The 25,700-nt window shown below is 39.5% G+C and overlaps 3 protein-coding genes across 3 annotated transcripts in view; 2 read left to right on the top strand and 1 right to left on the bottom strand.

Annotated features, from left to right (window-relative positions):
- The window catches only part of gpr142 (G protein-coupled receptor 142), a 13,273-nt gene extending 7,365 nt beyond the window's left edge, over positions 1-5,908 (bottom strand). The window contains exon 1 of the mRNA XM_059324480.1: positions 5,867-5,908. The gene's annotated coding sequence lies outside the window, so the exon portion shown is untranslated. The remainder of the gene's footprint in view (positions 1-5,866) is intronic.
- Positions 5,909-14,456: 8,548 nt separating this feature from the next.
- On the top strand, positions 14,457-20,296 carry btbd17a (BTB (POZ) domain containing 17a). The gene is made up of 3 exons (XM_059325140.1): positions 14,457-14,901; positions 16,426-16,720; positions 18,294-20,296. The coding sequence occupies exons 1-3, from the start codon at positions 14,457-14,459 to the stop codon at positions 19,369-19,371; spliced, it is 1,818 nt and encodes a 605-aa protein (XP_059181123.1). The 3' UTR covers positions 19,372-20,296.
- Positions 20,297-21,328: 1,032 nt separating this feature from the next.
- map2k6 (mitogen-activated protein kinase kinase 6) overlaps positions 21,329-25,700 on the top strand; it is a 30,903-nt gene continuing 26,531 nt past the window's right edge. Inside the window, exon 1 of the mRNA XM_059324478.1 lies at positions 21,329-21,643. Within this exon, the coding sequence (XP_059180461.1) occupies positions 21,484-21,643 (160 nt within the window). The 5' untranslated portion in view covers positions 21,329-21,483. The remainder of the gene's footprint in view (positions 21,644-25,700) is intronic.

Here is a 25,700-nt window from a genome sequence, read left to right on the forward strand (position 1 = left end):
CAAAGGAAATAAAGGCAACATTTTTTAAAACTAATGAAAATTTCAAAACTATTATAACCTTGCAAGGAAATTCACTATTCCAATGAGGGCCCTCACAAAGGTAGAAGTACAAGAATGTGTGTGTGTGTGTGTGTGTGTGTGGTCTTCATGTTGGAGGTGACAGGTCTGTCACAGGAGACGACCTCATCACATCTAACAGCTTCTATAAGCGTCTCTGTGACTGACGTCAGGGCTCAGAGGCTCCTGAAGGTCTCTGCTCTGACCACAGCTGCTTTATTATCACTCTCCCTCCTTTATGCCACAGCAGCATTAGTTCACAGCCTGCTGTCAGGGGACACTGATGGAGAGTACATGGAGCGCACTCCTCATCAGTAGAAACAGTATTAAACCTCTTAAGTCCAGGAGATTTGGTTCAAATTTGTCAACTTCCTATGCATTTATTTCTGTCTCTGTTTAGCATCTTTCAGTCTGTCCTTACATCACAGGCATGGCTCCTTTTTCTACACACAAACCTGGCTATCAGTCAGAATTTTCATTTCAAACAAAAGACACAGGTTACTATGGAAATGTACCATTTTTTTTTAACCATTTATACACACAAAACAGCAGAAAAAAATAATAAATAATAAAACTACAAAACAGTCTATTTGCATGTAAATTAAAAATGGTATTATTTTTCATTGTAGAAAGAAAATTCACATTTTAAAAATGGTCTAGAAACATAAATGGCACACTGTGAAAACTCCTTTGATTGCACTTTCAACTGGCTTTCTCAGCTTGTCTACATATCATATATAAATAAAGTTATTACTGTAAATGAAACGTGTATTTTCAATAAATAGATGGACTCCAGAGGGTTAAAGCAGTAAGTGAGGACAGAGCTCAGTGAAACCAACATCACATGCAGATTATCATCATTTTTGTTCTTCCAGCTTCTAGTTAGTTAAAATATTGGCTCTTTGTCAGTATGTGTTTGCCGATATGGAAATATAAAAAAAAAAAATTCATATGTGAGAGTATAATAAACTATCTGTAACTTCTTCGTAGTGTCGCAGGTTGATGTTTAGCTGTCCGTGGTGCTGATCTGCAGCTGTCAGTCAGAACCGACTGAGTTCAGCTTTAATTCTGAGATGAAGTGACTTTAGCACATTTTTTCCGTTCTTATGAATAACATGCTGCACAATGTGATCACTATGAGTTCATATCGACTGAACCATATCTGAAGTGTCATCATTAAAACATACAGTAATAATAGTCTTTTAACTCTACGGAGTCTTATAGGGCTATTTTGTCCATTTTTGAATCCTTTTCATGTCTTTTTGTGTCTTTGTAAGTCATTTTGTGTCTTTTTTTGGTCATTTTGCGTCTGTTGTTGTGCCTTTTTTAGTTATTTTGTATTTTTTGGTAATTTTGTGTCTTTTTTTGTCATTTTTTTTTTCGTTTTTTTTTTTTTTGTTATTCTGCCTTCTCATTTTGTGTCTTTTTTTGGTGTAATTTTGTGTCTTTTTGTGTCTTTTTTTGGGCTGCTTTGTTTTAACATCTGGATGTGATGAAGAAGCCATGCTTTGGTGCTTTTGGAGACTCCAGAGGGTTAACATAAGTTCAATACATAATATTGAACTGTTCAATATGAATATTATGTTCTGGAAAACCTGCAGCCATTAAAGTGATGATCATCTCTGAACGGAACAGCAAAAAAAAGTTATTAATATTTTTTTCTACATGTCCTAAAACCAGTCTGATGTCATGGGGTCCTTTTTGACCCCTGAACATCATCTCTGAACGGACCAGCTCAGTGACTCTCTGATCCAGTACTGTTTATATTGGTGGTGCAAATACACAATATTATAAATTATAATTAACAATATATATTTAAACATCTTTTCGAGCTCATGAAACTAGTAATCTTGGGTATTAAGCAGTTCTGTGGTGAAAGATCTGAAACATCTGGCCATCACTCACAGCTGACTCTTTCTAAATGGTTGATTTTAATTGTTTCATCAGAAATGAGCGTTATTATACAACAACATGAGTAAAGTGTGCTCCAAATAAAAGAACAAATGGATGAAAGGTTTATAAAGCAGAAAAATAGTGGCTGACTGGAACTTTTGATCAGTTTACCAAACCGTCTTGTGTTTGAAGATGATCAAATGTCCTGTTTTTCCTGAGCATTTTAAGGACTTCTTTTTCATACTGGCTTTGGCTGACAGTTCATTTTTGACCTGGGAACATAATTCTTTTAAATCTATTCATAGGCCAACAGGAAGTTCATGAAATGCTCAGGAAATTATGAAAATTGGAACATTCACAATTTTCACTGCAATTTGGATAACAGGATAACAAGGAGCATGTTTAATGATTAAAATCTGCTGTTTTCGAACTCAACAGTAAAGTTTGACTAGAAAAATTAACCTTCCCTCAACAAGAAAAAAACTGCGATGTTGACATGGATCTGAAGTGCAGGAGATCAGAGTGTGGAGCTGTATTTTTAATTTAACAGTGAGTGTGAGGTGAGTCAGGTTATCACGTCTCATGCATTCATCTCTTCAGCTGTGACTCGGGTCGAGATAACAAGTCTTTATCAGCTGCTCTACATGCTGCAGACTCTTTAATCTAACCACTAAAACTCTCACTGTGATCTCAAAGTCTGCAGCTTCATGTGATTCATCATTGTTACATTTTGTGTTTTATGTCTTTACTCAGAGGAATCTCTGTGTGTTTGTTTATCCATGAAGCATTCTCATATTTCACTCTTTGTTATGTAACAGAGAGAGGAGAGGCGCTCCTCCTCCTCAGTGTTACAGCAGATAGATGAAGTTCATTCATTGTGAAACAGGCTCCGCTCCGCTCTCTGCCTCTCTCCTCTTCCTTCATGCATCAGAGCTGAACTGTCACAGCTACAAGATCCCTCTATGTAGCTTTAAAAAGTTTACTTTTTTGTAAAAACATATTCTCAGTTAATCAGTTGTCTGGTCCATATTGTGTCAGAAAATATTTTAACCCTTGTTAGTCCTCCCGTCGACTATGCACTGGTGGTCCTCAGGGTCCTCAAAAAGGACCCCATGACATTAGACAGGTTTTAGGACATGTAGAACTGTTTTCCCCCACTTTTACTATTGAAAAAAGTATTCAGTTTTTATTACTTTTTATTACTTTTTTCTCTTGAAATGAAGCCTGATTTTAACCCTCTGGTGTCACCAAAAGTGCCAAAGCAAGACTTCTTCATCACATCCAGACGTAAAAACAAAGCAGACCAAAAAAAGACACAAAAAGACACAAAACGACTAAAAAAGACACAAAATGACAAAAAAAGACACAAAAATAACTAAAAAAAGACTCAACAACAGACACAGAATGACCAAAAAAGATGCAAAAAAGATACAAAAAAGACACAAATGACCAAAAAAGACACAAAAAGACACAAATGACCAAAAAAGACACAAAATGACTTACAAAGACACGAAAAGACATGAAAAGGATTCTAAAATGGACAAAATAGCCCAAGACTCCATAGAGTTAGATATTTGACTAAAACTGACAAATAATAATGAAAAAAAGAAAGACATTTTATCAGTTTGTTGGTCATGACTTGCCTTAAAAGGTGCTATAAAAATGTATGAAACATGTAAAAATGTATGAAGAAAAAAACTCTTTGTATCCATAAAGGATGCAGAGGGGCACATATGCTGAAAATTTCAAGTAATTTTATGAAAGTTAACCTTTATTACTGTTGTGATGAAAATTATTTGGGGTCAGAAAAGAGCCCAGGACCACAGGAGGGTTAAAAAAACCCCTCCAAGTCCAAGGCGATGTCTTTAAACAGTCCAAAGACTGAAGTAAAGCAGGAAACATCCACATTAAGCAGCAGGATGAATGAATCTCACATCTTCAACAGTTCATCAGTTATCAGAGCTGTTCCTGTTTTGTGTCTTTTGTTTCTGGCAGCAGAAAAGTTACATAATTAGCTGCTAAACTGCAGAGAGTAAACAAGCATAAATGATTAAAGTAGAAGAGAAGCTGGAGGCAGCAGACCTCCACCAAGTAAACCAGCTCTCAGAATATTAAACCTGAAGTCCAGGAGATTTTGGTTCAAATTTGTTAACTTCCTATGCATTTATTTCTGTCTCTGTTCAGCATCTTCCAGTCTGTCCTCACATGCATGGATCCTTTTTCTCCACACAAACTTGGCTATCAGTCAGATTTTTCATTTTATTTTAAGTAAAGTATAAAGCTGCCAGGAACCCAAAATGCAAACAAAAGACACAGGTGTCTATGGAAATGTACTTTTTTTAAAAACTTTTTTCTTTTCTTTTTTTTTACACAACAGAAAAATAATACATAATAAAACTACAAAACAGTCTATTTGCATGTAAATAAAAAAATAGTAATAGTTTTCATTGTAGAAAGAAAATTCACATTTTAAAAATGGTCTAGAAACATAAATGGCACACTGTGAAAGCTCCTATGATTGCACTTTCAACTGGCTTTCTCAGCTTGTCTATATCATATATAAATATAATATAAAATAATAATAATTTATATAATATAAATAAAAGTCATTACTGTAAATGAAACGTGTATTTTCAATAAATAGATGGACCCCAGAGGGTTAAAGCTCCAACTTCAGGAGGGATTCATGTGAAATTTCCCAGTCGGAAAATAATTTTCCTGATTATTCCCACACCACATAAACACAGCATAAATGCTCTTCAGTTAATGAGAGTGTGTGTGACATGTAATGGATTGTTCCTTGGCCCGTGCTGCAGCCTTCCACCAAGTTTCATATAAACCAGAATCATAATCTGCTCTGAGGAGGTAAGACGCCACGCTGCAAGGATGAGATGGAAAATATAAAAGCAGGCTGAAGCAAACCAAAATTACATTCTAACACCAGGGCTGCATCGCTTTACTGAACAAACAGGCCGAGAGGAGCTGAGAGGAGCTGAGAGGAGCTGCAGACACCTGATCTGCTCCTCAGAATGAAGGAGTGTGAGCTGAGGATCAATATCCCTGCAGCCACGGCCCTGACAGACTCCTCTTTAATTCTCAGGGACTAAATGAAATGTGGACACCTCTGAGTCTGGTTTGCTCTGTGCAGACTAATGACTACTCCGTCCCTCGGGGCTGCAGGTGAGACTGGAGCTGCTCTCACTTCAGAGGTGTTTGATTGAATCCCGCTACAGTGCTCTGACTCAGGGGAAACCACACATACTGTGAGTGTCAGTCGGATCCACAGAGAGACAACATGTCCTTCAGAGGCCTGGGCATGTTTCTGATTAAGACTCTCCCAGGCTGAGCTGCAGCTGGAGGCTCTGCGGGGGTTCAGTGCCCAGGAAACTGCCTGAACTTCTGCTCCACTGAGTCCTCTTAATAATTCAACAAGAGGCCGAGCACCTGAAACAACAGCGGCGGAGATAAAGGGAGCTGCAACAGATCGCTGTTCTCATGAGAACAGGACCAAACGTTTACAGACACAATCTGCTCTCATCCTGCACAACGTGAAGCTGCTTTTAGTTCTTTCCTGAGGACAGACTCCGGACCTGTCTGTCCTGCGGGGAGGACAAGATCCAGAAGAGCATTTTGGCAGAAATGACACACTAATATTATGACAAATGTCTCTCTCTGAGAAGACTGAGGAGGTGGAACAAGAAGAAAAGCCTCGTTGTTAATATAAAAGATGGGTTCAGGATAAAGTCAATTATGAAGCAGTTAAGAGTGAGTCAGTCCAGACCCTCTTTCTCTTTAAATAACTTTATAATCAGACTGGAGCGAGCAGCAGATCTGAGCTCAGTTATGTGAAGCAGCTGATCGCACAAAAAACAGAAACATTTTACAAAATCGTGAACATACGAAGGGTTTCTCTTACCTTCAGACAGCTCAGCCTCCACCTGCTCAGCCCGTCACTGCTCCGTCCTCACCACACTGTCCCCCACATCACTGCTGCTGGACACACACTGAGGAGAGGAGGAGGAGGAGGACAGAGAGGAGGAGGAGGAGGAGGAAGAAGAAGAGGAGGAGAGGAGTCCAGGCAGCAGCTTCATCACTGCAGCGAGTGAGCAGAGGGAGAAAAGAGAAGAGAGGCAGAGGGAGAAGAGAGGAGGTAAAGAGGGGGAGAGGAGTGGGAGGGAGGAGTGGGACAGGGAGAGAGGGAGGAGAAAGATCAGAGGAAAAGAGGAGGCTGCAGAGAGGAGGACAGGAGAAGTGATGGAAAGCTGCATGAAGTCTGACAGTAAAAAGTGATAATGTTTCAGGCTCCAGTTTCAAAATAAATACACACAAAGCTGCAAGAGACTCACACTGTACACACACACACACACACACACACACACACACACACACACACACACTACACACACACTACACACTGAACTGTACTAACTGTAACTGCACACAATGATTATAAGTTTACAACTTTGTGTTGCACTTAAATAAAATAAATTGTTGTAGTTTGCTGAACTGCAGTTAACAGTTAATGACTTTAAATGCTGATTAAACTTCACAAAGAGAAAGATAAATGTCGAATTAAATCTACATGATGTTAACTGCAACTAACAACTGACCCTGAGCAGGATTTTAATGTGTTACACTGGAAAAGTAATTTAATGGACGGTGAAATAAGTTGAGGACAGCAAACAAACAAACAAACAAACGAACAGGCGCTGAGGGTCGAAGGTCAAATATCTGAAATTTAAAAAGATTTTAATAACATACAACCAGATGTTTTGTTATTCCATTAAACAGAAGAAAACTTCACAAAACATCACAGCAGAAACAAATTGTCATGTGTTTGAATATAGCTCTCAATGCACTAGTTGTATTTATTTTATTATATGTAAAATGGCTTTTAAAGCAATTGGCTTAATAAGAACCCATGGTGACACTCACTGTAACAAACACTTTAAATCTTCTAGAATCTCCCATATTCAGCTTTATGCTTCACCTTAACTCATTTAATCCCTAAGCAACGCATACATGACTTCTCCAAAATATGGGCGTGACAGGAAACAGAAATCTATAAAAGTAGCTAATTTCAAAAAGCATATTTTTTGTTAGTAGTTTAAGTTTAAACCCATTTAACAATTATATTCCGTTAATAGAGTGTCCTTAATTGCATTTAACCCTATTAGGGTTTGTTATTTGTTTTTATTTCTTATTGATTTATCATTATTTTGTTACTTAAAAACAAATCTGAAAAATAATTTGTTGTTAAACAGCACTATTAATGTCACAATTTTAATATATGTGGTGGAGATGCAAAGAAAAAGGCAAATTTGTGTTTCTGTAAGCAGGAAAGGTGTTGAGTTTATTTATATTAAAATAAGAAATATCATGAAAATAAATACCCTTACATATATGTCACATCACAGATCTTTGACATTTAGGGGTGGTATTTTTTTTTTTTTAAACATCATAAATGTGTTCTATGTGGTCCACTCGGTCTGTTGTATATCCCCCATAACTTTCCTTCAATGATAAATGGGTCTGGGTTCTTATGGGTTAAGTTTTATAGTCTGTGGCTTTTGTTCAGTGTTTGAATGGTGTAACACAGATAATCATCCTCAATCTGTGTTTTTCATTCATGCTTTAGGTTCATTCTCCTCTCAGTGATGCTTTTTGTTAAAAAGACTCCATCCAGAAAACCATCGTTTTAACAGCAGTGTTTTTGTGTTCTTCAGACCTGACAAAGCATTAATTCAGCATAATGTTGTAGTTATTAAAGCATCCTTTGCATCTGTTTATTCCCATTAAATCACACATAAATCTCTTTATTTTGGTGTTGATCAGCAGTCAATGACCATATAAAACATGTTCAACCAGAAATGTCATCTGCAGGAGGATTTAATATTTGACGCTTGCATTAATCTGTCCTAAATAATAGAAGACACGTATTCTTATGTTTTTTTCCTGCTGAATCAAACTCACACTAACTTCACACCTTTATATGAAAGCATATTGACCTTTGTTCACCCATTAAACCTTCACAGAAAACAAAGTGAGCACACACACACACACACACACACACACACACACACACAGTCTAATTACCTGCCTGTATTCCTCGCAGCAGTTGAATTAACAGAATCAGCAGTGAGTCTCTTGTTGTTTTCTCTTTAACCCAGCGAGCTGTTGATGCTCCAAAGCAAACAGAGAGTTAACTAACAGAGCAGATCTGAAGAACTAATTCATCCATCAGTCGTGCTGCTGTGAACCTGAGGCCTGCGTGGTTTGGCTCCTCGCTCCCTGCAGCTGCATCTCATCTCACATGTTTACCTGACATGTGGGGACTCAGTCTGCAGAGATCAGCCTCCTCAGAGACCTGACCGGCTCACACTAACTCTGGTTAAAGCTGCAAATGTAATAAATACAGAGCACGCTGCACACCAGGGTTCATCTTAATACATTCTGTTTCCATATTCATCACCACGATCAACAGAATCAAATCTTCTTTTTATGAGCGGAAGTCACCTCAGAAAACCTGCAGAGAGGACACACAGCTTATAGTTCCTTTAATTTCACTGTGTCCTTTAAATAACTGGTGATAGTTACAGTTAATGAAGCATTCTGACAGATTACTGCTCTTCTTTTTTCTGAGAAGCTGGACATACACATTTAGATTGATCTCAGACAGATTGTTGGTGAACACTTTGATGCAGGTTCTATCTGCAGGTTCTGTCTGCAGGTTCTGTCTGCAGGTTCCGTCTGCAGCTTTTATCTGCATGTTCCGTCTGCAGCTTCTGTCTACAGGTTCCGTCTGCAGGTTCCGTCTGCAGCTTCTGTCTGCAGGTTCCGTCTGCAGCTTCTGTCTGCAGCTTCCGTCTGCAGGTTCCGTCTGCAGGTTCCATCTGCAGGTTCCATCTGCATCTTCCGTCTACAGGTTCCGTCTGCAGCTTCTGTCTGCAGCTTCTATCTGCAGGTTCCGTCTGCAGCTTCTGTCTGCAGGTTCCGTCTGCAGCTTCTATCTTCAGGTTCCGTCTGCAGCTTCTGTCTGCAGCTTCCGCCTGCAGGTTCCGTCTGCAGGTTCCATCTGCAGGTTCCATCTGCATCTTCCGTCTACAGGTTCCGTCTGCAGCTTCTGTCTGCAGCTTCTATCTGCAGGTTCCGTCTGCAACTTCTATCTTCAGCTTCTGTCTGTAGCTTCTATCTGCTGCTTCTGTCTGCAGGTTCTGTCTGCAGCTTCTGCTCTGGTCCTGTTGTTCCAAAAACTTGAAATGGTTAAACATATATGTTGTCTCTAAAGCATTGCATTGCCACAATATCAAAAAGGAGCATCATTTAAAAAGCATTAAAACAACAACAACAACAACCTCTTCATCAAGCCTTCAAGTCTTGTTTTTCTGTGCGGAGGTCACCTCAGAAGACCTGCAGCGAGGACACACACGCTGTAGTTCCTTTACTTTCACCGTATCCTTTAAATAACTGATTATATTTACAGTTACTAAAACGTTGTGACAGATTACGGCTCCTCTTGTTGATGAGAAACATCTTGAAAGTCGCCCAAAATGGAAACAACATTACCTTAAATATTTAGAATACTTGAGTAAATGTAGTTGCTTCCTGCTTCTGATTACATTACTGTGTATTTGCACCAGGAGGCTGTTTCTGAATACATAATGCTAGAGGATGTATAACTCTCAGAGCCAATTTCACGCCTGCAGAGTCGATTGGCAGCTCAGATTTACAGTCGCAGAAACACTGAAAACAAATCTCCTGCAGCTGCCGGAGGGAGACAGAGACAGCAGCTAATGGAGCTGCTGCAGGAGATAAAGTGATGCTGAGGCTGAGCTCTGCTGCAGGTCACCTCAGCCTGGACTCCTGCCATCACTCGGTCCTGTGAGCAGCTCTCTGTGACGGTAACATGAGCAGCTCTGCACACAAACACAGGCGTCTTATCTCCACTCAGACAGTCCAGCATCACTTCTTGCTCCATCTGAGGCCCAAAAACCTCAATCTTTGCTTTTCATTCATGCTTCTGCTTAATTTTTCACTCAGTGTTTTTGTTTGGAAGTGTAAATTCTGCACACTCGTTGTTCTAGTTGAGTTTTTATTGTACGTTTACGTGTGTTTGTTGCTTTTTTGGGCTTTCTGAGCTGCCAATAGATTCTTCAGGCATGAAATTGGCTCTGTGAGTTATACATGCTCTGAAGAGATTAGCATCATATTTTCAAAAACAAGCTCCTGGTGCAAATCAGAAGCAGGAAGCAACCACATTTACTCAAGTATTCTAAATATTTGAGGTGACGTTATTTCCGTTTTGGACGACTTTCAAGAAGCTTTTCATCAAATGCAATGAATTTAACTTGAAATTAGTGTAAGTGTAAAAAAGCACCTTCAGATGGCTCTGTGGGGTGTTAAATGACTTGCTATTGTGATAATTGCAGCAGAAAATAGAAAAGTGCATTCAACAGAGTGCAGATCTCCACCAGGTGTTCCTGCACAACAAAACTCTGATTGATCCAGACACCATTGAGAAAACCATCATTTTAACAGCAGTGTTCTTGTGTTCTTGCAGACAGACCTGACAGAACATCAATTTAGCATCATGTTGTATTTGTTTCAGCATCCCTTTGTTCAATTTATTGCAATTAGATTACAGCTTAAACTATTTATTTTGGATGCAAACTGCTGTAAAAGTGAGAGTCAGCATAGCTGTGAATGTCCTGAACTCCATTGAGAAAACCATAATTTAAACAGCAGTGTTCTTGTGTTCTTCAGACCTGACAAAGCATCAATTCAGACTGTTATTTCTGCATCCATTAGATGCATTTATTGCAATTAGATCACAGCAAAAAATTGTTTATTTTGGATGCAAACTGCTGTAAAAGTGGCAGTCAGCATAGCTCTGAATGTCCCGAACGCCTCTCAGAAAACAAGCATTTTAAAAGTTGTTTGCTTGTGTTCCTGAAGACAGAACTAACAAAGCATCAATTCAAACATTTCACTCATCAGCATCATGTTGTCATTATTTCTGCATCCTTTAGATCCATTTATTCACATTAAATCACAGAAAAAAATCAGTTTATTTAGTTGTTGATCCCTTGTGACCCCGAGCGAGGAGCTGATCAAATCCAATCAATAAACATGTTTATTAAAGACATCAGACACTGAAATGTGCAGAACAAACACTGGGCTGATTATGAGACATGAGCTGCTGACAGAAACACTCCGAGGGGTTATCTCGTTGACTGATTTCACATTTCTGTGTTATTTGTTCAGATCATTCCAGAACAGTGACTCTATCTGGCTCACATGCTGCATTATTCACTAAATTAACATCTGCATCAGTAAAACAAACAGGAACTAATGGCTCCATGATGAGCTCAGGCTGGTTCTGCTGCAGCTGTGGAGGAATAAATGTGATTAAAGAGCATCAGTTTGCTTCAATCAACGACACAATCAGCACATTAATACAATAAGACATTAACACTGACGCTTTAACTGGTCTCAGTCAGGCTGTGAGGCTGTGGGAGGGTCCACAGATAATAAACGTCTGGAAAGGTTTCCTCTTAACTTAGATTTATTTATTTAATGTTCATTTTTATAGGCAGCAGTATGAAGCATTAAGCAGTACCTGATTTATGTCTGTTTTTAGACCTGTAGGAGTGTATGAGAAGTGCTAACTTTCTGCCTTGTTGAAGCAAAATGATAGAGAGCTTTTTTTTTGGAAACAGAGTGAAGCTGAAGAGTTTCCCTGCTGTTTTGCTTATGATTTGTTTTCAATAACTACATGGAATCTGTTATAGTGAAGGATTTATTGCTGCTTTATGTGTTTTATATGAATGTTTTTTTTTCTTCAGCAGGTAAATCTCATTGTTGATTGGTTGAATTGATAATTACAGATGAATTCTCCTGATCCTGATCCTGATCCTGATCCTGATCCTGGTCCTCCTGACTGCAGCTGGTGCAGTTATTCTGCCCTCTAGTGGACATCTGCTGTAAATACAACCAGTTGTATCAGACTTTGACTTTGACTTTGAACGCAGCTTCTGTCTGCAGCTTCTGGTATTGCATTGCCACAATATTAAAGGGGATCATTAAAATAACATAAAACAACAACAACCTATTTTCTTACTTTGGTTTTATGTGTTTAGATGTTGAGATTAACCCAAGAGTCCCACTATACAGACTACTGGATTTGGAGTTGACTTTTTACATATAAAACATTTAGATTTGGAATGAGACCTGGAGATGGAGGGAAAAAACTGTACTTCTTTTTCAGAGTACAGTTCATTTGAAGCCCTATTACTTCAATGTTTATTTTATAATGTGGTTATTTCACATTTATCTCCAAGAGGTGAGAGCTGCTGCTGCTTTGTACCTGCAGTTGAAGTCACAGATACATCAGAGAAACCAAACGCCATCATGTCAGGATTAATAATAACTGAGTCTGGAAGACTGCCACTACAGCACCAACACGTTGGTATGTTCTCGAAATTAACATATTTTTATTTGATTTAATTGCAATAAATATATGAGAAGTATGCAGAAATAACTACAACATGATTCTGATGTAGAAACAGTCTGAATTGATGCTTTATCAGGTCTGTCTGCAAGAATACAAGAACACTGCTGTTAAAACGATGGTTTTCTGGATGGAGTTAAGGACGATCACACTGAAAAAAGTGATTTTGACCCTTAGTAAATGTTACATATATTATTTAAGCATATTTTAAAAGAAATTATGTGTTATTTAACTCCACTTATAAAATACATGTAATTTCAACATATATTGTGAGAATGTCAGAATGTAGCTCGAAAAAATTAAGTTCATCCAAATATCAATTTTTTTTGTCAGTTTTTTGACTGTTCATTGGCGTTAAAAAATATTTAATTAGAATCAAACATACACAATTTATTTAAGTTCATTTAAAGTGGGTTTAATTGGATTTACTAAGAACATTTGAGTAATTTGAGAATTACGTAATATATATTTTTTAAATTTACTTAAAATGTATAAGTCCAGTCAACATAATAAAAATATCTAGATTCAGATAAAATTATCTCGTGCACCCACTTGTCATAATAAAATTATGTTCATTCAACAAAACATTTTTTTTTATTGCAGAGCAACGCTGACTGACACTTTTGCTGTGATGGTCTACTTGCTGTTTGTGTTCACTTCCTGTTTTATTTTGTAGTTCTGGTTCTTGAATGTTGTGTATAGTTTTACTTCCCTACACACCTGTATCTTATTGTAATTAGGCTTCCCCTTGTTGTATCCTGTGTTTCCTCTTGTCTCCCTGTGAGCACATCATGCTCTCTAGTCCTTACCTCATGTTTGCCTGCCCCTTTCTTGGATTACTGTTTAGTTTTTTGGATTGCCTTTCCCATTTGTGACCTCCTGGATTTACGATTAAAGGTTTTATTTTGACACCAGTTCTAGCCTCAGCTACTTCCCTCTGCGTCTGAGTCCCTTTCCAGTATTGAACTGTTACATTTACAGCAGTTTGTATCCAAAATAAAAATTTTTTTTTGCTGTGATCTAATTGCAATAAGTTGAGCAAAATGATACAGAAATAACTACAACATGATGGTGATGTGGAAAAAGTCTGAATTCATGCTTTGTCAGGCCTGTCTGCAAAAAGGCCAGCAAAAAACTGTTAAAATTACTTTTTTTCTGAATGAAGATCAGGATAATAAGTGCTGCACTGACTGCCCCTAATACAGCAACATGTACCAAAAATAATCAGATTTTGCTTCGATTTAATTGCAACAAATGGATCAAAACGATACAGAAATAACTACAACACGATGCTGATGTGTAAAAAATAATTAATGCACTGTCAGCATGCAAACAACTCTTAAATTGCTGGTTTTCTGAGTGGAGTTCAGTATGATGCAGGGCTGTGCAGCAGATCTGCATCACTTTTTTTCTACTAACTAACTAACTATGCACAACAAAGGCCCACTGTCTGACTGACTGGACTGTTGACTAACACACACACACACACACACACACACACACACACACACACAGCATCATGACATGACTCCACAGAACCGACATCAGAAACAGAACCTGCAGAAATCAACTGCGGAGTTTCAATCTCTGACTTTTTCTTGAACAGAACTGAAGTTTTGTTTTGTAGTGACCGTACACATGTTTTCAGAACTCGTGATGAGGATTAAAGTCAGGATCATTAATAGAGGGATATTGATCGTATGAATGAAGCGTGCTGCAGCCTGAAGCTGTTAATAATTACTTGTGTTGCTGTGTCACGCACACTGACACACACACACACACACACACACACACACACACACACACTGACCTGGTGAACACACTGACACACATACAGTAGCTGCATGTGGCCTGATTCTTTACAGTGTTGGGTCATTATCCAGCAGAAAAAATAAGATAGATAAAAGCATTCAAATTAAAAGGTGAGTTCCCACCTGCAGACCTGCATCAGATCTAATGAGATGCTTGACTGGTGGACATCATCCTCGTCCAATCAATGTCCTGCAGCACGCTTACACTGCTCACACCCGCACACCCAGGGGTAGGAAAGAGTTCCACCTACCGATCGATCAGGGTCTGTGTGTGTGCTGGGCCGGATGTGTGGAGGAGAACCCCTGACCCACATTCAGACTCAGAGCCCTGGTCCTCCACAGAGACACAGACTCAGAGCCCTGGTCCTCCACAGAGACACAGACTCAGAGCCCTGGTCCTCCACAGAGACAGACTCAGAGCCCTGGTCCTCCACAGAGACAGACTCAGAGCCCTGGTCCTCCACAGAGACACAGACTCAGAGCCCTGGTCCTCCACAGAGACACAGACTCAGAGCCCTGGTCCTCCACAGAGACAGAGACAGACTGAGAGAGGACGGAGGAGGACGATGATGCTGAGACGAGCAGCCTGGATGCTGTTAGCAGCTGTGTGTGTGCATTCTGCTGCTGCAGGTGAGTTGCTGCAGACTCAGATGTTTTAGTCTGATCTTCTTTATAAACTTCATTTAAAGAGTTCAGTGTGTTTGTGTGTGTATGTGTGTGTGTGTGTGTGTGTGTGTGTGTGTGTGTGTGTGTGTGTGTGTGTGTGGATCCAGAGGCAGAACTGTAACTGAGTGTTTGATTGGCTTCAAACTAATAACAGTAATTACAGATGGATTCCTGTTTATGGAAATAAATGTGTTGTTTGTCACAAAAAAACTACAGAGAGCTGTGATAGTTTTTATTAAAACTAATTCCTGCTGAAGGAAGATGATAAAGGACTGCAGGGATATTTAAAGTGAACAAAGGAGGTCTGACTGGTTTTTTTTGCCATAAATTTCAACATTTTGTGATTTTTAAATTAATTATTATTAATGTGTCAGCAGGTGCTTTTCTGATGCTACAATAATATACAGATCTATATATATATAGTAGTGAGGGCTTGCACCAATTTACAGTTTGCAGCAGAATGATGATGACATGTTGGGGAGTGATAGCAGTCCAAAGTGTGTGTGTGTGTGTGTGTGTATTATTGCTGAGGGGAAAATTACACATTTAGTTTGTCTCCTAACACAAATCAGCTGTTTATTGTTGAACTGATGTAACTTATCTACGTCTTTTATTTGACATGAAAGCTGCCTGAATTCTTTCAACTGTTTAAATCTACTACAAAATATTAAAAGTCTGAAATATTACGACTCTAAAACATTTTAACTTTATTCTCTTTATTTATTGGGTGAACTGAGGTTTTAATATTTTCCTTCCTCTGGGCATTAGACTAATAAAACATTATTTTTCGCCTAAACAAGGATCTGACTGACTGACTGATCACCTCCTGCTGTGCAGAGCGGCTGCAGGAGAGACTGGGGGGCGTTCCAATACTCGTACTACCTTATATTTAATGTGCTAGAAAAGTAGTTAGTGTTTCTCAGTTCATAGTATGCCAAAAATACCAGGATGTCCGAATGGATCTGGTCACTTTTTGCATCTTTTCTAAACCCAAAAACATATGAGCCAGAGGGTCAAAGTGCACGATGCAATGACAAAGAAGTTTGTCCAGATGATATGCATGCTGCATGCAACAATACACACTGTCTTCATGCAGCTGCAGCTTGTGTGAAAGAAAAAAAAAGTGTGTAAGTGTGAGTGAGGCTGAGATTTACAGGGAACATCATGGCTCAGATCACATCTGACTGAGTTCTGTTTCATCAGGGGAAAGGAAGTGTCAGATATTTATGAAGAGTCAGAAAGAGGAAGCACAGCTGGGTAATCTGAATCAGTTACAGTGTGCAGGGGGGGGGGGGTAGCTGAGACAAAGCTTTAATTAAACGTGACCCACAATCCCTCATCACCCAGACAGAGAGCAGCTGATCGATGGCCTGTGATTGGATCATCGTGCTTCACCGTCTGCTCCAGTAAACAGCTCACATGCAGCACAGAGCCTCCCTCTGACAACTCATTAACCTCTACACATTCCTCCTCTCCCTCCTCCTCCAGCCGTGCTGAAGGTGGACGCGTCCCAGGATGGCGGCGGTGTCGGCGGGGACACCATCAGCCACTCTCTGACCCTGCTGCAGCGCCTGGAGGCTCTGCTGCTGCAGGGCAACGGCAGCGACGTGTCCCTGCGGGTGGAGACGCCGAGCGCAGACGAGGTGAAGGTGATCCAGGCCCACGCCCTGGTCCTGTCCCTGCAGAGCCCCGTGTTCGACGAGATCCTGCAGAGCCGCAACAGCAGCACGCTGGTCCTGAAGGAGAGCGCCGACTGTGCCGCCGTGTTCGACAAGTTCATCAGGTCAGAAGGTTTCCAGCTCTGATGCAGAGATCAGAGATCTGACGCCCTCTAGAGGGACAGACTCTGCACTGCAGCTCCACATCTGACACTAATAATCAATGATACAACAGAAAACACATCGACCAATCAGAGAGACTCTGAGGACCTGCTGCTGCAATCAATCACTAAATCTAGTTTCATCTCAGAGGCTAATGAGTTGATTCAAACCTGAAGTACAGCAGAAAACTGGACCTTCTTGTTGTTTTTATAACATAACAATCAAATATCTGCATAAACAAACACTGTGCATATACGGAATCACATCCATTTTCATCAGATTACCCTGGGCCGGGTTGCGGGGGCAGCAGACTAAGCAAAGTATTCTAGATGTCCAGACTTTTATTTTACTGAACGCCAAAATAAAAGTGTGATTCTCAGGTAACTGTTTGTAAAAAGCTGCTCTGATGTCACTGATAGAACTCGGAAACACTCTTTAAAGCACTAATCAATACTTTAGAATTAACTATGAGTCAGATGAGGTCTCTGCAGCTGTACAAAGTCTTTCAGCCTCTTTTAGCTCATTGTTTTGGTTTCACAGCACAGGTCTGGTTTGGTTTTGTTTCTGCAACTTTTTATTCAGCCAACATGTACTATTAAAATCACTGCAGGCGTCCTGCATGTACCAAACTGTAGACCAATCTGATATTTAACAGCTAAAGAGCTTTAAATATTATCAGAAGTTGGTGGAGACCAAAAACCGAGTTAAAAAGAGAATTAAAATTGGAGTTATAGAGACTGTATCCCAAATCAATCACATCTGCAAAGCCGCACTTTCCGGTGTTTCACGAATAGTTTTGCCACCACCAGTGTAGGTATAATTGATTTATACATATTTAACAATTTCCATGTGAAATTTAATTTATGTACATGGAGATTTATATGTGTAATTACAATACAAAAGTGATGAAAGAAAGGAGTAAAAACGATTGGGCGACAATCTTAAAAGTACATCTGTATTTTTACTGTCCTGTATTTTATTGTGAAGGACAGAAGTACGGTCCGGTTGTGTTGATAACGATGGTTGATAACAATAGTTGATATTTATTGGCTTACCCAGAAACATCAAATTTCCCCAAAAGAACTGAGCAGCCTCCGACATGGGATACTGTTAGCTCACGGCTAATTCACCGGCGTTAGCGTCCTTTAGCCGACTCTGGTAAACCCGGGGCTAACGTACACGGTTAAAACAATTTACAGTCTCTAAGATAAGAAGTTAGACTTTAGTTTCACACCATTTCATTCATTGGAAGCATAACATGATCATTTATATTAGTAGTTAATGTGAAATTTTGATAGAATCTTAGCCGAACTGCGTCCGGTTTGGGATACAGTTACGATACATTCATCGGTTGGACATCCGTGATAACAACAGGATGATAATGTTGATCTGTCTGCTGAATGTCTGTGTTTTCCCCCAAGTGATGCAGCTTTAGAACATTAGAACAGTAGTTTTCAGGCCACATGTTCCCATTCTATATGTTTGTTGTTAGATGTTGTGCTCTTACATTAAGCCTTTCCTCCTCTGTCTGAGCAGGTATCTGTACTGTGGAGAGATTTCTCTGCGCGTGGATCAAGCCACACCGCTACACAAGCTGGCCTCTAAGTACCAGGTCCTGGGTCTGCAGCAGGGCATCACCCAGTACATGACCCACAACCTGGCCCGGGACTCGTCCTCGGGCCACGTGGCGGGCTGGTACGAGTACGCGGTGCAGGCGGGGGACGGGCCCCTGAGGGACAGCTGTCTGCAGTACATGGCGTGGAACTTGTCGTCGGTGCTGCAGAGCGGCGAGTGGGCGAGCGTCAGCAGCCAGCTGCTCATGTCGCTGCTGCAGCGCTCCGACCTCGTCCTGCAGAGCGAGATGGAGCTGTTCGCCGCCCTGGAGGCGTGGATCATCCAGAACGACCCTGACGGGCTGACGGCGGAGAACGCGCTGAGGGCCGTGCGGTACGCCATGATGCCGCCGCGGGAGCTCTTCCGCCTGCAGACGCAGTCGTCGGTGCTGGCTCGCTACCAGGAGTCAGTACGGGACCTGCTCTACATGTCCTACCAGTTCCACTCCGCCTCGCCGCTGCACATGGCCAAGTACTTCGACGTGAACTGCAGCCTCTTCATGCCCAGGAACTACCTGTCCCCGGCGTGGGGCTCGCCATGGATCATCACCAACCCGTCCAGAGACGACCGCAGCACCAGCTTCCAGACCCAGCTGGGCCCCAGCGGGCACGACTCCAGTAAACGGGTCACGTGGAACGCCCTGTTCTCGCCGCGCTGGCTGCCCCTCAGCATGAGGCCCATGTACACGGAGACGGGCGCCATGCAGCCGACCCGCGTGGACGGAGGCCGCCCCCGCATCATCATCACCCCGGCCACGTCCAGCGCAGACTTCGCCGGCGTGAACTTCCAGAAGACGGTGCTGGTGATGGCGCAGCAGCAGCACGGGAAGGTGGTGGTCAAACACGTGTACAACTTCCACCAGAGCACCGAGGAGAACGGAGACTTCCTGTCCGAGGCCGACCTCTACCGCCGCACCTCCGACTACCTGCTGGACAGCTCGCTGTTCCTCCATATCGTGGTGAAGCCGCTGTACCAGAGCCTCATCACCAGCAAGAACTGACCCCAGATCACTCACATCACGTTCGTCTCTGATAACTGTGTTTTCATTGGGCAACTAAACCAAACCAGAGCCTGACTAATCATTAACGGACAGGGTGTGATGAAAGGATCAGGCTGCTGCTTTCTGTATGATTCTTACTGTCAACTCATCCAGAGAAAAGAACAAACCAGTAAAGTATCCACTAACAAATCACAGAGCTCCAAAACTATTAAAAACACACCAGAGAGCCTCACAAAGCCTCAACAGCACCAAATGTAGATCAATCCGCCGCTGAAAATAGTCCCTACAAATTCACTGTTTCCTCCTGTTTGAATAATCTTTTTGCAAAAAATTAAAACGTCCAGCTGTTAAAGGAAATTACTGAGCATTTTCAAAAGCTTTTTTACATTGTTTTTCACTCAAACACTATTGGTTTTAGTCTTTTCATGGAGGTTGTTGACAGTGAGACAGATGTATAAAACCTCAGCCTCATCCTTCATACTCGCGGTTCTGTTCCTGCTACATTTTCTTTGTATTGTTTCGAAATATTGGTGCTATTAAACCCAGTTTACAGTTATTAATCGGCCAGTCAGCACTGATGATCTGCAGGTTAAACTGATCATCTGCACATAAAATGGCTGTTTTTGCTGCTTTGAAATAAAAGCATTAAAGGCTGTTAAAACACGAGTTAGATGTAAAAAATAAAACCCTTTTATAACACGTTTTTGACCTGTGACTCGGTGCTGACTGGTTCCACGTTCGGCTCCTCCACAGGAACATTTTTACTTTTTATTTTTTGGTCCTGATGTATTTACAGATCATGTCAGCCTCCTACTGTAGAAGTTCATTAGCTCATTAATGTGATTAAATCATGACTTATATTCACTGTTGCATTAATCAATGTTTCCTGATAATAAAAGATTTTTAATAAAGTTTTAACAGTAAACTGGAAATGTTCTGAATTTCTGTAAGTTCATGTTTCTACCACCTCAGCACCACATACTAAAGAAATATATACAATAATACATTTATGTATTTTTTAATTTAAGTCAACTTATTAAATATTGTGTGTCACACTCTCCATATAGCTGAGGGGAAATTACAGACATGCAATATATGTTGTTTGCAGAATAATAAAATAATAATAATCATAATGTGAAAAATGTATAAATGCATTGTTAAGATAAAACCACCAAACAGTGATAGAGTCATTAAATCTGCATATTTATTAATAGTCAGTCAGTAGAATAATAATCCAGTTATATTATATTATATTATATTATGTTGTGTCCTTCAAGGCTGAAATGCTAAATAACCTTCATTTCTTTGAGGGCTTATGCAATATGTTTTATTTATTATTATATTATATTATGTTATGTTATAATATATTATATTATGTCATATTATCTTATAATATATTATATTACATTACGTTATATTACATTATATTTTATTATAGTTTATTATTTTATACTACACTATATTGTATGACATTATTTTATATTATACTGTATTATATTACATTACATTACGTTATATTACATTATATTATAGTATATTATTTTATATTACATTATATTGCATGATATTGTATGATATTATATTATATTATAGTATATTATTTTATATTACATTATATTGCATGATATTGTATGATATTATATTATATTATATTATATTATATTATATTATATTATATAATACTGTATTATATTACATTATATATACCAGTTTATTATTTTTCTTTCCATTTGACATCTATAGCACATTTAGCTGAAGCTAAATCAAAGTTAAATGTTTAGGTTGAGTAAATATTGATTCTCGTTCCATAATTAAGATGATTAAAACCACCAGCTGAAAGTGACTCATTCCGCCGCTTGAACGCAGCGGACCACATTTCCCAGGATGCTTTGCGCTCCAAGCAGGAAGAACGTTGTCTCGCAGGGGCTCACACTGATCCAAGTTAGGAGCTTTCAGCTGCCAGCCTTGGCCCATCATGTAAGTGCTGCGGAGAATTCTTTGCAGTGCAATTGCAAAATTATCCGTTTTGGCGTCGCGTGCGGGGGCTGTGCAATCACACCGGCGCTCCGTGCACGGACACGCACGCAGCGGACGCAAAAAGGCTCCAAGTGCATGAAGATCGAGGCTTGTATTTTGCATCTTTGTTGCAAAGCAAGCCGCCGAAGCTCCAGTGCGAGGGCGATGGAGGGAGGGAGTGAGAAAGAAGGCAAAGTCTTTTGTGCTTCCCCTCCCCCTCATCAAAGCAAAGGGGAAATGTCTCAGCCAAAGGGAGGTAAGAACATGAACCGATCCGTGCACAACTAGCGACATGCAATCACGGCTGCACGGGCTGCAACATGCACCGCTGCAGCTCGAGCACGGCCGGTGCATTTTAAAGTTACATGGTTTAGAAGGGTCAGTTGCATTTCCTGTTTCAGATCTTCCCCTTTGCACAGTTCCTGGTAAGACGATGCTGTGTACTCACTAGCAGCAGGATGGTTCACAGTCACGAGATAGACAAGGACACTGCAACTCTTTTTAATAAACTCTGCACGAGTTCATGCATGGCTCATGCAAGGTAAATAATAAGAGCCGTGTCGCGTGCGGGGCGACAGATCTGCGTGGTTTGGTGCAGCAGGGGCAGCGTGACGTGACGTGACAGCCCGCAGCTGTCAACTTTCAGCGTTTATTGGCTGTTGATTTGTTTCTGCTTATGGGACAGAAAATGAGAATCTAATAATAGAATGGGTTGTGGAGAGTGGAGGAGCAGGTCACAGCTCTGCCTCAGCAGGCGAATGAAAGCTGCACGTCACACTTTGACCCCAACTTTTATCACGGAGCAGCAACAACACGAGCTGTGGATCAACGTCCCTGCAGACACACACACACAAACACACACACACACAGAGCCGCAGCCTGCAGACACACACACACAGCTGCAGGGAGAGCAGCTCGGGCCTTCTCCTGCCTGGGCCGAGCTTTCCAAGAAGTCCAAAGAGAGGCTGCTTCATTGCACAACATGCAGAGCACACACACACACACACACACACACACAGTGTAGAGGATGTGAGCAGGTAGAGAGCCCCCGATAGTCAGAGCCGCTCACTGTTTATCTGCTACAGTCAGTCAGTCCTCCACCTCCACACAGGAACTGTCTTGTTGCAGCCGGTTCATGCTGATGAATAATGCACAGACAATTTTTTTATATTTCTAGATGAATGAGTCGGTTTGGGAGTTTCCTGACAGCAGAAGCAGGTTTTCGTTGTCATTCATTGATGCACACACACACAGTAGGGCTGGGCGATATGGACCAAAAGTCATATCCCGATATATTTAGGCTGAGTATCGATATACGATATATATTGTGTTATTTTTATGGCAAAGTGAGAGCAAATGTTCAGTCAAAGTCAAATTTGACATGTCACAAGTAGCTTTATTGAAACTGTTTATTTAAGTGAACTTAAATACTGTATAACAGGAGTACCTTTTTAAAAAAATCAAAGCTCCATAAAGTGCACATTTAAATAAAAAATATCTTAAATAAAAACAGCCTATGAAATAAAATAATAATAATAATAATAATAATAATCTTTTTCTGAAATAAATATATTTATATGAGAAAAGAATGACGAAAATTACAAAAGAACTAAATATGACAAACCCTAGGTAGGGCAGCATTTATATATAAATAAAAAAGATTTTTTTAAAACAATATAGATATATGCGATATGGTCTAATTCCATATCACATTAAAAAATATATCGATATATCGCCCAGCCCTAGTTGCAGCCGGTTCATGTTGATGAATAATGCACAGACAATTTTTTTATATCTCTAGATGAATGAGTCGGTTTGGGAGTTTCCTGACAGCAGAAGCAGGTTTCTGTTGTCATTCATTGATGCACGAACACACACACACACACACACACACACACACACACACACACACACACACACACACACACTCAGAGCTGAGAGGAAGTGTTGATAATCAATCGGTCGATTTTTCGGTGTCTTCTTGACTTTCTCTAACCACAGCCTCGTCCTGTCAGCCTCCTGCAGCCTCAGTGGAAACATTCATAATGTTCATGCAAATAACCCATCGGAGCTGCAGCTAGGCCTGTTACAATTATTACTATATCGACTTATTGTTCCATATATAAAAATGGACATGATAGTTTTTCTCTGGACTCAGTATATTGTTGTTTACATGCATGACTTTTTGTGCTTTTTTGTCTTTAAAGTAAAGCTTCAAATGTTTGACAGGCAGTACCAATTGACAAAAAAAAACTATATTTCCCAAGCAGCCATTCCAACCGTTCATGTTATTTTAATAATACAATTATATAACACATAATGTTTATCTCAGTGCAATGTTTTGTTAACAGCCTGAAAGTCTATTTCATTTGTCTTGGTTGTATTTTTTTTAATTTATGTTTTATTTATCTAGGATATTTTAATATTTCTTTTCCACATTTCAATTCCAATGTTTAATGTTCTGGCGATTTAAAAATGCATTGCTTTGGAAAAGGATGAACTCATTATGCTCTAATATTGTTATAAAACTAAAACAACATCGATACAATGATGCTATCATTTATCCTGATAGTTTCTGGGGAAAAATATCGTCCTAAAAAACATGTTTTTGTGACAGGCCTAGCTGCAGCCATGAGTTTATTACAGAACACTCGTTGTACATCTATTGTGAGAACTGATTGTGAGAGTTTGTGTTGCTGATGTGAAGATAGATAATGTATTTTGTGAGCCTGGCTCCTGAGGGAGGATGGTGGATGTTTCAGATTCAGACGTGTTGTTCTGTTGTCTCACGCTGAAGGTTGTGAAGAATATCTCTCTGTTTTGTTGTTCACACAAACAAACTATTTCAAGGCTTCACCTCGGCCCGGGGAGGGAGAGGGAAAGTTTTTTATTACTGTTCTTATTGTGAAAATGATTCTAGATGGATTCATTTATTAGATTAAATACAATAAATATTTGTGAGTTGCAGCCTCGAACAGATTCACACTGTAAACATGTCGTAGATCTTCTAAGTGCAGGAGGAAATGAATAGTTTGTCATAGGGCTGGGCGATATATCCATGTAAAAGGTATATTGATATATTTTTAAATGTAATATGGAGTTAGACCATATCACATATATCGATATAGTTCAATTTTATTTTCTTTCTTTATATGTAAATGCTGCCCTGACAAGGGTTTGTTTTATTTAGTTCTTTTGTAATGTTCGTTATTCCTTTCTTATATAATATATTTATTTCAGAAAAAGATTGGCCTGTTTTATTTCATAGGCTGTTTTTATTTGATATTAAAGATATTTTATTTAAATGTGTACTTTATGGAGCTTTGATTTTGAAAAAAGGTACTCCTGTTATACAGTATTTATGTTCACTTAAATAAACGGTTTAAATAAAACTACATGTGACATGTCAAATTTGACTTGGACTGAACATTTGCTCTCAGTTTGCGATAAAATTTCAGGATATAGGGCTGGGCGATATGGACCAAAAGTCATATCCTGATATATTTAGGCTGAATATTGATATACGATATATATCCTGATATTTTTTATTGCAAAGTGAGAGCAAATGTTTAGTCAATGTCAGATATGACATGTGACAAGTAGTTTTATTGAAACTGTTAATTTAAGTGAACATAAATGCTGTATAACAACAGGAGTACCTTTAAAAATAAAATAAATCAAAGCTCCATAAAGCACATTTAAATATTAAAATATCTTAAATAAAAATAGCCTATGAAATAAAATAGGCCAATCTTTTTCTGAAATAAATATATTTATATGGGAAAATAATAACGAACATTATAAAATAACTAAATATGACAAACCCTAGTAAGGGCAGCATTTATATATAAAGAAAGAAATTTTTTTAGTTATATCAATATAGGCGATATGGTCTAATTCCATATCACATTTAAAAATATATCGATATATCTTTTATCTTTTATATCGATATATTGCCCAACCCTATCAGGATATATATCCTATATCGATTTAAATAAATATACCAGGATATGACTTTGGTCCATATCGCCCAGCCCTACTTTGTCAGTTTGAAGACATTTATAATTCAGATTATTCAGAGTGTTTGTAGCCTCATGTTGAATTATGTTGCAGGATTAATGTTGTTCTGTTCTGAGTGATAATCTCCCGTTACTATGACCTGTTAGTCGCCTGCAGGCTGTTGTTAATGTGCAGCTGTTTTTAGTGCATTTTGTCCACATGCAGACTGAGTTTTTGAGCTTTTTCAGATGTTCATAAAGTGTTGTCAGTGTCGACATGTTGCAGTATATAAAGTAATATAGAGGTGGTTGATG

The sequence above is a fragment of the Centropristis striata genome, chromosome 21 (genome assembly GCF_030273125.1).
Source record: "Centropristis striata isolate RG_2023a ecotype Rhode Island chromosome 21, C.striata_1.0, whole genome shotgun sequence".
NCBI classification, from domain to species: Eukaryota; Metazoa; Chordata; class Actinopteri; order Perciformes; family Serranidae; genus Centropristis; species Centropristis striata.

Bases quoted from the DNA above. Each gene is read 5' to 3' on its own strand.
- btbd17a (XM_059325140.1), top strand. From the start codon at position 14,457: ATGTCCTGCAGCACGCTTACACTGCTCACACCCGCACACCCAGGGGTA. The intron at 14,902-16,425 runs GTGAGTTGCTGC...CTCCTCCTCCAG, and splicing joins TGTGCATTCTGCTGCTGCAG to CCGTGCTGAAGGTGGACGCG. The intron at 16,721-18,293 runs GTCAGAAGGTTT...CTGTCTGAGCAG, and splicing joins GTGTTCGACAAGTTCATCAG to GTATCTGTACTGTGGAGAGA.